This window comes from Chelonoidis abingdonii, chromosome 2 (genome assembly GCF_003597395.2).
Source record: "Chelonoidis abingdonii isolate Lonesome George chromosome 2, CheloAbing_2.0, whole genome shotgun sequence".
NCBI classification, from domain to species: domain Eukaryota; kingdom Metazoa; phylum Chordata; order Testudines; family Testudinidae; genus Chelonoidis; species Chelonoidis abingdonii.
In genome coordinates this window covers 17,458,216-17,472,129 of record NC_133770.1, presented here as the reverse complement: position 1 = coordinate 17,472,129, position 13,914 = coordinate 17,458,216, and the positions used below count along the sequence as shown (strand labels likewise).

The window sequence follows — 13,914 nt, the reverse complement described above, 5'->3', positions numbered from 1 at the left end:
AGGAGAAAGGTAGCCAGTTGCAGCAGCTGGTACTTGGTGGAGGACAAACAGAGGAGCAGGTTCCTGGTAAGCGGCTTTTATTTTCAGGATTGAAATTTTTCGGGAGAGGAGGGAGGGTTAGGGCTCCATACATGCATGCCTAGATGTGGAACAGCGCATTGATGTGGTCTGTCACGTCACGGTAATCGGCCTCGGTAATCTCTTCAAAAGTTTCAGCCAGAGAGTGGGCAATGCACTTGCGCAGGTTTCTTGGGAGAGCCACTGTGGTCCTTGACCCAGTCAGGCTAACACGTCCGCACCACTGTGCCGCGAGGGGTGGGGGGACCATTGCAAGACACAGGCAAGCTGCACAGGGGCCAGAGTGGAATCTGCATGGCAGTAGAAGACACTCACATGCTTCCCAGGTGACCCGCAGCAGCGAGATATCTTCCAGGATAAACTCCTGTGGAAAATGTTGGGATAGTGTTCAGTGTAGGTGCCTCCCTACCCTTACCCTCTGCAATCAATCCCCCTCACCGTGCAGTATAGCCATCCTGAAGTGCAGCAGTCATTGCACAGCGCTCCAGACAGGACATATGCAAACCTGTGACTGTACAGTTCCCCACCCCACCTCCCTGCCCTTTTAGGTTCCCAAAAACTTGTTTGTCTGTCAATAAAGTTATTTTCTTTTCAATAAATGAATTCTTGGCTTTGAAAACAGTCTTTATTATTGCAGAAAGTCAAAGATACCTTAGCCCAGGAAAGAAATAGGCACTGCAAATCAGCTTAGCAAACACAGATTCCTACTAACATTGTAACCGCTGCACTTCACTCCCATGCAAGGCACCAAACATTACTGTTGGTTTTCAGCCTCAAACTCCTCCCTCAAGGCATCCCTAATCCTTGCAGCCCTGTGCTGGGCTTCTCTAGTAGCTCTGCTCTCTGGATGTGCATATTCAGCATCCAGGCGTTGAACCTCAGAGGTCCATGGCTGACTGAATCTTTCACCCTTCCCTTCACAAATATTGTGGAGGGTACAGCATGCGGTTATAACCACGGGGATGCTGCTTTCCCCCAAGTCCAGCTTCCCATACAGAGATCGCCAGCGCCCCTTTAAACGGCCAGAAGCACACTCCAGAGTCATTTGGCACCGGCTTAGCCTGTAGTTGAACAGTTCCTTTCTGCTGTCAAGGTTTCCTGTGTACGGTTTCATGAGCCACGGCATTAACGGGTAAGCGGGGTCTCCAAGGATCACAATGGGCATTTCGATGTCCCCTGCTGTGATCTTGCAGTCTGGGAAAAAAGTCCCGGCCTGCATCTTCCTGAACAGGTCAGTGTTCCGAAAGATGCATTCATCATGCACCTTTCCGGGCCAGCCTGTGTTAATGTCAATGAAACGCTCACGGTGATCCACAAGCAGCTGGAGAACCATGGAGAAATACCCCTTCCGATTAACGTACTCGGATGCTAGGTGGGGTGGTGCCAGAATAGGAATATGCGTCCTATCTATCGCCCCTCCCCAGTTAGGGAAACCCATTTGGGCAAAGCCATCCAGAATGTCCTGCACGTTCCCCAGAGTCACGGTTCTTCTTAGCAGGATGCGATTTAATGGCCCTGCAGACTTGCATCAATACGATTCCAACTTTTGACTTTCCCACTCCAAACTGGATCTCGACCGATCGGTAGCTGTCTGGAGTTGCCAGCTTCCAGATTGCAATAGCCACCCGTTTCTCCACCGGCAGGGCAGCTTTCAATCTTATGTCCTTATGCCGCAGGTTGGGGGCGAGCTCCTCACACAGTCCCATGAAAGTGGCTTTTCTCATCCGAAAGTTCTGCAGCCACTGCTTGTCATCCCAGACTTCCATGACGATGTGATCCCACCACTCAGTGCTTGTTTCCCGAGCCCAAAAGCGGCGTTCGGTGCTGAACATGTCTGTGAATGCCACAAGCAATTTCGTGTCATACGCATTACGCAACTTGCTATCATCGTCAGACTCCTCACTGTCATTTTGGATCTTAAGGAATACCTCAACTACCAAATGTGATGTGCTGGCGAGACTCGTCAGCATACTCCTCAGCAGTTCGGGCTCCATTTCTGACAGAAATCGCGCTGCACAGAAACCGTTGAAAGAGGCAAGATGGCGCCAAACGTGGATGGAAAAACGGATTGCTGGGATGTGAAGCAATGCATCACAGAGCGTTGGGACAGGAAGCAGAATGACCTGCCCCCTTCCCACAACCCATGGTGCCAGAATGGGAAGAGGTGCTCTGTGGGATAGCTGCCCATAATGCACCTCTCCCAACACTGCTGCAAATGCTGCAAATGTGGCCACACTGCAGCACTGGTAGCTGTCAGTGTGGCCACACTGCAGCACTTTCCCTACACAGCTGTACGAAGACAGCTTTAACTCCCAGCGCTGCACACCTGAAAGTGTAGCCAAACCCTTAGTGTGCAGAAACTCCTCAGTTGCAGTGCTGCAAAAAAACCACCTCGATGAGATTCGTCAGGCTGTTTGCGCAGAGGCTCCAGTGCTCTATTGCCAATGTAGACACTTGATTGCTTTCTGTGCTATAATTGGCCTCTGGAGCTGTCCCATAATGCGTCAAGTGACCACTCTGCTCGTTGTTTTGAACTCAGCAGCCCTGGAGACATGTGCCACTCCCCTTTCAAAGCCCCCTTTCTGACAGCCGTTGTGTGCTGTGCTGATCTGCTCTGGGATACAAAGCAAACCATTAATGTGGAATGCTTGTTCTGTTGAACACAGAGGCAGGGGTGTGTGTGTGTATGTGAGAGAGAGGGAGATTGCTGTGCAGAGAGCCCAGGGAAGGAGGCAAGGGCTGATGTCGGGGTTTCCCCCTCCCCCTGCCTCAGGACTTCTTGTTTCCTGATGCTGTCTGAACTTACAAGACAGAATGCTGACACACTTTCTGTCCCCCAAAACACACATTGTCCTCTACTACTCCATACATACGTACACACTTTCTGACCCACACACTTCAGTTGAAAAGCCGCTGGCAATATAGCGTGATGCCCCTGGAACAATGGGATTGGGAAACCTGCATCATGTGATGCTGCTAATGTGGATGTCCTCCAGTGTCATAAAGAGCACAGTGTGAACAGCAGTTTAATTCCAGTGTTTTAATAAAAGTGGTATAACTTGTGGCACAGAAACTTGCCAGTGTAGACACGTGTTTTGTTCTTGGCAAGCCCAGTGGTTTTGATTGTCATGTTCACCATTAACTGCACATTCAGTATGGTTGGCAGAGAGTCTGTATACAGCGGGAAGTGTGTGGACACAATTTGGTGGCTGCAGGAATGGCAATAAAAAGATGGTTGCTGTTTAAGATGGTGTGAAATTCCCCTTTGGAGAACATTGCGACTTTTTCCGCTTCTGTTAAAATGAAACAAAACAAATAAAAAAACAAAAAACTTTCTCTTGGCTACCACAAGGGTGATGGATCTCTTTGGTAAATGCAGAGGTTGGCACTGGATGCTGTTGCATAACAATGCAAGATAATTTTGTTGTTGTTTTTAAAGTTTGAGGCTGTAACTGTTTAGATTTGGTATCTGAAATTCTGGTCTTGCAGATGGGGCTGTACCATCCCTTTTTCAATTTTAAGATTTGTATTCTAAGCTTAAGGCAAAGAACGGGGGTTCAGGAGATCTGCATTCCATTCCCAGCTCTGCCACAGGCTTCCTGGGTGTCTGGGCAAGTCATTTAGGCCTCAAATTTCCAGAAGTGGCCATTAATACAGGTGCCACAGTTTTTAGGCGGCAAACTTAAGAGGCCTATGGCTTGTTTTTTAGATTCAACCCCCAGCTCTGCCTCCAGAAACTCCCCAGTCTCCTATGCCCATGGCTCATTGCTAAGGCTGTGAGTCTGTCACGGAAGTCATGGGTTTCGGGACTTCTGCAGCAGCTGTGTGTGTGTGAGCTGAGTAGGGAGCCCCTGCCAGCACCACTGGGGATCCTGGGTCACCTCCCCCAGCACCTGTGGCACCCCGGCCAACCCCCCGGCCCAAGTTTTAGTCACAGGTATTTTTAGTAAAAGTTCTGGACAGGTCACGGGCTCTGAATTTTTATTTACTGCTCGTGACTTTTACAGTAACTCCTCATTTAAAGTCCTCCCAGTTATCATTGTTTTGTTGTTACTATCAATTAGGGAACATGCTCATTTAAAGTTGCACGATGCTCCCTTATAACGTTGTTTGACAGCCACCTGCTTTGTCCACCGCTTGCAGAAAGAGCAGCCCAGTGGAGCTACCTGGTGGGGGCTTGGAACCAGGGTGGACCAGCAGCCCCCCATCAGCTCCCCTAAGTTCCCTGTGCGGCAGCTGCCCAGCAGGCTACTAGTTGCCGGCAGTTCAGCTATCCCTGTACCCACTGCCGTGTGCTGCTCCTGCTGCCTTGGAGCTGCTCCTAGAGGGGAAGGCGGGGAGGAAATGGGGGGGCTAATGTCAGGGTGTTCCCCTCACCCCCTGCTTCTTTATGCCATTGGGCCATCTCCACAGAATGGGAGGTAGGGGGACATGACAGGGCTCAGGGCGGAGGGAGCTTGCTGGCAGCAGCTGTTGTCCCAACTTGGTGATCTACTTAAAAAGGCAGTGTACTTAGAGTGGGGTCAGTGTACTAAAAAGGACAATGCATGTCTGTCTCCCTCTCCCTCTCTCTCTCAATCTCTCACACATACTGTGTGTCTCTGTCTCTCTCTCTCTCTGCCATGCTGTCTCCCCTCTCTCCATTTGTACTACCTTGTAGGGTGTGAGTCTACATTAACAACAATATGTTAACCCTTGAGGGCACAGCCGAGTGCTAGGTCATCATTTAGGAGTAAGGCATTCCCTGGGAAATATCCCACCCTCTGACTCCACCACCTCAACCAAGCTTCACAGTCGTCATTGCTGTGTACAATATTAAATTGTTTAAAACTTATACTGTGTGTATGTGTGTACACACACACACATACACACACACGCACGCACAACACACACACACTAAAAATATAGTCTTTTGTTGGGCGAAAAAAATTTCCCTGGAACCTAACACCCCCCACATATTTACATTAATTCTTATGGGGAAATTTGATTAGCTTAACATTGTTTCACTTAAAGTAGCATTTTTCAGGATCATAACTACAAGGTTAAGCGTGGAGTTACTGTACTAAAAATATCCATGACTAAAATGTAGCCTTAAACATTGCACCCTGAAAGGATCTTTCACAGACTTGGGTAAGTACAGGATGGACAATTGCATGATGTGGGACCTCTTCCTATGCTATGCATGCCCACCAGATTTACCAGTTTTGAGTCCCCTTTCCTGGTGGAAGCAGTGGGGACAATGTGTCCCACTGATATGAGTGGGAGCCCGGCACACGGACTAAATGTACAACGAGCTACAAAGTGTATTCTTTAATTCCTATTAAGAGCCACATGCTAGCAAAGTTCCATGAAAATTTGAAATAATATTTAGTGTAGAGTTGCTGCATGCATACATGACATTCTACTACAGCCTGGATTTGGATGGTACAGGTAATTATTAAATAGTTGGAACTGAAACACCAGTATCTCATTGAACAAATAGGTAATTTTGAAGGGGTTTCATTTCTTTGCACATTCGCTGTTGGGGTAGCATTTCATTACACAAATATTGAATGTGCAAAGAAATGCAACCCCAGTTGGGGTTTGAATGCAGAATCCTCTAAATTCAATGCAGGCACTTTATTCACTAGGCTACAATAATCGTCCTATAGGATAAACAGGCAGTTCTGCTGTTAAACCAGCCAGAGGAACAGGATTGGGAGAATTTTGAGATGGAGAGGTTGAGGCCAAAATGTCCAGACTTCTAGTTAGTTGTATAATGAATATTATAAAGGCACAATCCTTAAGAGTGTCTGAAGTTTGTTTGTGCTTAAAAAATCATGTTTTGCATTTAGGATGATTATACAATTTGGGATGAGACCAGTTTTTGCTCTGCCATCTGCTCATTTTGCCACACGCTTTCATTGGAGAGAGAGAAAAAAAACAACTCCCCTACCCAAAAAAACACCACTTCGAAAAACAAAAAAGAGAGAACAAAATTAATTTTTAATGAAAAACTGTTCAATCACAAGTTGTTTTTATGCACTGTGCAAAAAAAAGATTATGCTATTGGATGAGGTACAAATGTATACTTCTCCATAAGGAACCAGATGAAGACTCACCAGTGAACCAGATGAAGACCCATTAGCTGATAACTTTTAGCCACTACTAAAATGACCTGCCTTTGAACCGACACCCAAGTGTGTGTGTGTGTGTGTGTGTGTGTGTGTGTTTGTTTTCTACATCAGGAAAAATATTTGTTCAGCCCTGGATCCAAAGCTCAAACTGCAGTTAGGTATCTCATTACAGAACTTCTGTTCACAAAGTTGAATAACTGAGAGGTATATAGTGTGAGTTGCGCATTACCCACCTCTCTGATCAGATGGATGGTAAACTTGAGCCTTACAGAAAACATTTAATTATTAATTTAAAAAAAACCTGTGATAGTCTAAATGATGAGACTGGAAAGTGATCTAAATAGAAACAGGCAGCAGGGGGTGGAATATAATTGCAGTTTGTTTTCATTAATTAACGATGACCGTGCATGCTTGTCTCATGGTTCCGCTTCACTTGATCAATCGTGTGCTCCTCTCTAATTTGTGAAAATACATAGGTTATTTTCCCAGCTCCATGCTGTGTCTCTTCTCTCTCCTAGACACATTACATATTTTCAGATTATCTCTGTTTTCTCTTGTTAATTGCTTTAAATAGTGCATAAAAATAATAACAATGTCACTGCTAGAGGCAAGATATTTGTGTTGGTGAACAAGTATGTATATCCCAAATATCATCTATTAAATTTCAGTGGAATCTCGATACCTAACTCCGTTAGTCTCCTTTGAAAGTCCTAGCATAAGGCCCTAGGTTCTGAGTCTCTGGGGATGAGGCCTAGGCCCCTGCAAAGCATTCCGTACTTCCACCTTATTCAAGCAAATCTCCCATTGACTTCAGAGTCAGGGAGTGCTGAAGAGGGCCCTTAGTTTTTAGCAGTTGTCAAAGCTCACTTGTAAAGTAGTATGTGGTATGCCGATGTATGTTTCAGGAATAAAACTGTGGACTAAAACAATACGAATAACTAAAGCAAAGCAGGAGAAAGGTATTAATGTAAGGCATTAATTTTCCTTTTCTCCCCTTTAGGATCTTAGCTCATTTGCCATGCCATTCCTGGATGGAGATGTGGAGAGCTCAGACAAAAGTGCTTCTCGAAAGGTAGGATGTTTCAAAGGTTTCATCCTCCTTGTAATTTCGTAGTGCTTGTGGTAGTATAAACATGTTTTATTTTACTTAGGTTTGCAGAGGCTGGGAGTCTTGGACTCAGATTCTTCCTTGCTGTAAATCCCCAACGTCCATGGATTTAGAACAGGGATAAAGGTAGCCACTGCTGGATTGCCCTGCACCACTGTTGTACTAATGTGATACTTCCTTTGAGGAAAGAAAAACAGTCCCTACTACAGCACTGTTGCTATAAACACTGCAAATTAAATTTAACTTAATGCAGTAACACTGTTCACTGAATTACAACAGTTATCCCTTGGAATATGGTTAGCTACTGTGATACACGGAGAGGCGTTGCTGTGTGGTGTTGTACAGTAAACAAACAGATGTCTATGGGTGTCAGTTTGTTCCCTGTGAAAAGCTTCCTGACCTCTGGCTAATGAGTCCTTTTAACTCTTTATGGTCTGTTTGATCTGTTAATTCCCAGTATTGGCAAAATAAGCTGTAAAATGTAACTGGCGCCAAGGAAGTAGGAGCTTCCTACTTAACAGCTCAGGCATTCTCCCTTAATCCCCCTGGAGGTATCTTATCGGAATCCACTCCCTTGCCTTCCTGTCTGTTTTTTCAGAAGCTTGCTGTTAAACTAAACCAAACATATTAATTTGGCAAACATCCCTTGCCAGCAGTTAGGCAAATACATAGAAAGATAGTATTCAAACCTTGTTATAGAGCAGCTCCACATCTTTTACAATGGCACGAGTTGTGATGGGGTCTCTTGACTCTCAAAGTCCTGGCCTCATAGCTCCAATAGAGTTTGGAAGATGCTGTCACTTGTTATGATCTCATTCCAACATGGCTACTCTAGAAGTGCAGTAGGTCCAGTGTGTGTGTGTGTGTGGCCCATGCTATCTAGTCTGGAGAATGAAGAGTAGACCTGACTCACAATAACACTTAAGCAAAGAATATTAACTCTATGGTTAAATGAGACCTCTTACAGTCTATCACAGTGTCTGTATTTTGTGGCTCAAGGCAGGGGAAATGACAAATATTGTCCTAATGAAGTTAATATATATTCGGAAGAGACACTTAAATAAATTGGCTTTTGTCAGCAATTTTTTCTCTATTATTTTGCACCTCAGGGTAAAAGATAATCATGTTAGAAGCTGGTCCATTCAATCAGTAGTTCAGCATCCTAATGTCACTGACTTTGTTCTTTTCAGTGTTGGAACTTCTGAGACTGTGGTGCAGGAATCAGAGATGGATGGAAGGGAACTCGTGTAGATGCTGGATGGGAAAAATGTACAAAGTCACTGAAAGAGATATATATTTGGTGGATTAGCATAAATCGAATAGTGTGATATCTTTGCACTGAATTTTTATGATGGTGAAAGGCAGTAATTTCTGGCTAAAAACTGCTTTCTCCATCTGGAGTCTCCTATTTTCTCTTGATGATGGGAAAACTATATGAGGGTCAGTCCTGAAAAAAATGTACCAGATTTTCTCTTATGGTCTTACCCATTCCCAAGGCTGTGTGATGCCTCTTTGAAGTCCTCGTTTGACATTTTGGAGGTGCCTGAATTTTTCCTACCAGTTTTGTGATGTCATTCTGACCATTGACCTTCTTGGGAAGAGCTGGAACAATGTTTCCCAGCAGCCATGTCTTCTGTCTGCAGTCCAGTAAAGATATTTTTTAAATATGTGGGCCCGGCTCTGTTCTGCTGTCACTCAGCCTGCAGAACTGCCATTGACTTCAAATTCTATGCATGGAACAGCTGTAGGATTGGGCCTTGAAGAGGTATGAAATTGCTTTTATAAACTGGATGATTTTTTGATTGAAATCTAGCACTTTCAGTGCTTCCTAATATTCGACTTCAAGCTGTGTTCAACCTGTGCTCCAAAATGGAATGAGATCAAATGCCCAATCTTCTAAGGGACATAAACCATATGTTAAAATCCATTACATGTGTCTCATCCTACCTATTACCATGCAGTTCATGAGCAGTTCTCTCCCATAACTGAATTAGTCCTAGCATCGGTCAGTAGTATGTTATATAATTCTAAATAAAAATCTAAATCAGCCTTTGCTGAAGATAAGCCAAGAAACAATTCAAATTAGTATTTACTTCAGGTAAAGTGGTTCTCCCTTGTCCAAGGTTGAAGTCACAGTCTGACACATCTGACTTGCACATGCAAAAAGAGGTGACTCCTTTATATAAAGCGTCTGCATTTCCCATGTTCCAGTCATTTTGGAGACCTGCAGTAAATCAGAGATGTCTCTTTTCATACTTAAATCCCTTTACTGTCTAGGTTAGAGAGTGAGTTAAAGGTGAGTAGTCCACAAGATCTCACTATCATCTGTTTTTAAAGTTTTTCATTAAATTTGACTGCTCTTCCTCGTAAGAGGGTTCAAAGGCACTTCTAGAAAATGTATTTGTAAGTGTTCCCTGTGGTGCTCATCACTATAATATCTGAGCCGCTCAAAATCATTAATGAATGTATCATCCTAACGTCCCTTCAGGCAGGGAAGTATTATCCTTATTGTACAAATAGTGAACTGAAGGACTGAAAATGCTTTGCCCAAGATCACACAAGAAGGCTGTGGCAGAGCTAGGAATAGAACGCAGATATCCTGAGTCCCTTCCAGTGCCTTAATTGCTTAAACTTAAGAATAATAATAAGCTATAACCACCTTCCTCTCCTCAGTGTCTGGTGCCATGTGAACAAGGAGTTAATCTCAGCTCAGCTTTCTCTTTCAGTGCTCAGGGCAGGGACTACAGTTTGACTACCTGGAAATCCTTCTCATGTAAGCTTCTGGTATGACATGCTGCCGAAGCAGCACTTGTTGATTGGGTGAATGATCTCCCTTGTCTATAGATAGGGGGAAGTACATCAGTATTCATGCTGTTAGACCCTTATGGAGAACTTGGTACTGTTGATCTCCAAATACGCCTATTCAGGAGTTCCCTGAAATGATGTAAGTCCTCCTTTCTGATGGAACTCTGGAGCATCGTTAAGACAATTAGTTCCCCCCACCTCCAGAAAGCTTATGTATGGAGTCCCACAAAGCTCAGTCCTGATGTATTCAACATGGATATGAAATAGCTGGTGAGAATGAGAGAGAACATGGACTGAAGCCTCAGCAGTATACTCTGATATATAGAATCATAGAATTGTAGGACTGGAAGGGACCTTGAGAGGTCATCTAGTCCAGTCCCCCGCACTTAGACTATGGCGTTTGGAGATTTTTAAGAGCAAGTTAGACAACGATGGAGAATCCAGAACCTCCCTAGATAATTTTATTGCAGTGCTTAACTATCCTGATTGTTAGGAAATTTTCCCTAATGTCCAACCTATACCGCCTTTGCTTCTTGTCCTTGTCCTTGTCCTTGTCCTATTCTCAGAGATTAACAAGAACAATTTACCGCCCTTCTCCTAATAACAACCTTTTATGTACTCAAAAACTGTTGTCAGTCTTCTCTGCTCCAGTTTTTTCAATCTTCCCTCATAGGTCATGTTTGCTAGACCTTTAATCATTTTTGTTGCTCTTCTTTGGATTTTCTCCAGTTGTCCACTTGTTTCCTGAAATGTGGCACCCAGAACTGGACATAATAGTCCAGTTGAGGCCTAATCAGCGTGGAATAGAGCGGAAGAATTACTTCTTGTGCCTTCCTTACAACACTCCTGCTAATACATCCCAGAATGGTGTTTGCTTTTTTTGCAACAGTGTTACATTGTTCATTGCTATTTAGCTTGTTGATCCAATATGACCCCCAGATTCCTTTCTGCAGTACCGTTTCCTAGGCAGCTGGCAAGCTCCCTCTGTCCTGGCCCTGTCTCCTGTCATGTCCCTTCCCTGCTTTGTGGAGATGGGATACAGGAGGAGGGGTAGGAGCAGGGTGAGGGGGACGCCCTGACATCAGCATCCCTCTTTTCCCCCCATCCCCTGTAAGCAAGCAGGAGGCTCCCAGGAGCAGCTCCAAGGCAGAGGGCAGGAGCAGCACATGGCAGTGCAGGGAGGGACACCTGAATGCCCGGTAATTGATAGCCTGCTGGGCGGCTGTCCACAGGGAACTTAGGGGAGTTGATGGGGGGCTGCCGGTCCACCCTGGTTCCAAGCCCCCACCGGGTAGCTCCAATGGGCTGCTCTTCCTGCAAGTGGTGGACAAAGCAGGTGGCATTGCGCAACTTTAAACGAGCATGTTCTCTAATAGATCAGCAACATAACAACATTAACCGGGATGACTTTGTGAGAAGTTACTGGACTCTCTGGGAATGGTTTTTCAACCAGTTATGCACCTACCATATTGTAGCTCCATCTAGGTTGTGTTTTTCTTAGTTTATGAGAACGTCATGTGAGACCGTATCAAAAGCCTCACTAAAGTCAAGATATATCACATCTCCTGCTTCCCCGCATGCACAAGGCTTGTTACTCTGTCAAAGAAAGCTATTAAATTGGTTTGACATGATTTGTTGTTGACAAATCCATGCTGACTGTTATTTATTACCTTATTATCTTCTAGGTATTTGCAAATTATTTGCTCCATTATCTTTTTGGGTACTGAAGTTAAGCTGACTTTACATAAGATGTAAATACTATTGTTAGAATTGGAATTGCTCATTTATGAGCATAAACTTGATCTAGCTGGCATTACTGAAATCTGGTGGAAAGAGTCACAAAATTGGAATGCGAGATAATGGTTTGGTCTATTTAGGAAGGATTGAGTGGGCAAAAGGGGATGGGGAGTGACATTCTGTCCAATATAGCGTTTCCTGTTTCCACTGGAAAATTGGAAGCAAATGATCTTGAATTCATATGGATTAATATTCTAACAGATAAAGTAGAAGATGGGATACCAGTTGCCATCTGCTACAGACCACCAAATCACACTAAAGAACAGAATGATTGGTTTGTTTAGCCATATCTGTAATGTGTAGAGGAGAAAAAAAATGCATTATCATGAGGGACTTCAATCTGAGCACCATATCCTCTCATGCTTCCAGTACTAAAATATTCTTATAACTTCAAAAAGCTAAAGAAGACAATTCCTTAACTCACAGAGTATTGCATCTAGCAAAGGAGGCTTCTGTGTTAGACCTTATCTTGACATAAACAGGAATTAACCACAGAAATAAAAAATAGTGATACCTTAGATACAAAGGATCATAAAGACTTGATTAGTTTTACTTGATTGTCTCTAATAGCTGAAGCAAGCCTTTCCCAGAGCACTACCCAGGTGGGTACTCCCACCCATCCCTGCATGCAAGACCCTTCCTTAGTTTTCTGACCCTTCCTGAGAGCGCTTTGGGTCTTAGTGTTCTTCAGGGAATCCAGGATCCTCTCTCCTCCAGCTCTTTCCGGTGATGGTCTCCAATGCTAGGGAATGTATCTCATTTAAAAAGAAATTTCTAACGTTTTGTCCCTCCCTGTCCTTCCCTGGGGGATTTTCCATTCTCCAACCCTCTGTGTGCTGGGCATAGAGGGTTATTAATAATTAATGTGCCTGCCACTTATTGTCTCTCCTGTCCATCTCTTTTTGAACCTAGGGAATTTACTCATTTTTCTCTCACTGCATTGATACCCTGTGCTGCAGTTCCCATCATGTCCGCTGAAGAAGAACGGATGAGACTCCATTAAGGAGTGCCCCCAAGGGCTCTGTATTAACAGTGGGCACTTCTTTTTCTGTGAGTGCTGAATACTCAGGCCTGGTTTACGCTTAAAATTTAGATTGACTAGCTACGTCACCCAGGAGTGCAAAAAATTCACACCCATGAGCTCCATAGTTAAGCTGACCTAAACCCCGTGTAGCTATGGCTTGGTTGATAAAAGAATTTTTCCGTCGATCTCACTACTGCTGCTTGAAGAGGTAGATCAACTACAGCCATGGAAAAACCTCTTCCATCATTGTAAGAAGTGTGTACAGTGGCATAGCTGCAGTGCTGTAGGTTTGCCACACTAGCACCTGTAGTGTAGTGTGGCCTCAGCCTCTAAAGTACTTCCTGCCCCTGCTGGCTCTGGGAACTGAGATCAGAAACATAACCCAAGTCATTCACATGGAAGCTCAGAGCACTCTCACTAGGCTACTGGGTCAGCCAACTTGGTCACATCCTATTTTATTTTAGGAAAGTGACATCTCTCTGAATCTTTAGGATGCTTTATCATCTCCTTACTGTCACTTATGCAGAATCAAGGAAAGTAATAGTGCAGAGCATAACCACATGCTGCACGGGAATGCAAACCCTCCATTATCTTCTGGTCTAATCAAGCCAGTTCTTCTGATTCTATGAATCTTTTGTTCCACCGGAATGAGGAAATCATCCAATTAAGTTTATCAAAGAGCCTCTTATTGAGATTCACTGGAAGGGCAGGAAATAAGTACAGACTTCTAATTACATTTATTCTCCCCATCAAGGAAAGTGGAAGGAGAATCCTCTTCTGTAAATCTGCCTTCATTTTTTTCAGTATAGAAGCATAATTAAGGTCAAATAACTCTCTGAAAGAGAAAGATAACAAAAACCAAATGTTCCATAAACATCCTAGCCCCTTTGAATGGAAAGAGGGGGAAAGGCAGTACAGGAGTATTTAATAGGAGCTGGGTTCAAGGCACAAATTTCAGATCAAAATATTCCCTAAATTCAGCAGTG

The 13,914-nt window shown here is 44.1% G+C and overlaps 1 protein-coding gene across 5 annotated transcripts in view; it reads left to right on the top strand.

Annotated features, from left to right (window-relative positions):
- The window catches only part of PRKAG2 (protein kinase AMP-activated non-catalytic subunit gamma 2), a 403,677-nt gene that overhangs the window by 105,680 nt on the left and 284,083 nt on the right, over nucleotides 1-13,914 (top strand). For all 5 annotated transcript variants that reach the window (XR_012655174.1, XR_012655175.1, XM_075062183.1 and 2 more), the window contains exon 2: nucleotides 7,195-7,266. Coding sequence is in view for 3 of the 5 variants with exons in the window: in XM_075062183.1 (XP_074918284.1) it covers nucleotides 7,195-7,266 (72 nt within the window). In the remaining 2 variants the exon portion in view is untranslated. The remainder of the gene's footprint in view (nucleotides 1-7,194; nucleotides 7,267-13,914) is intronic.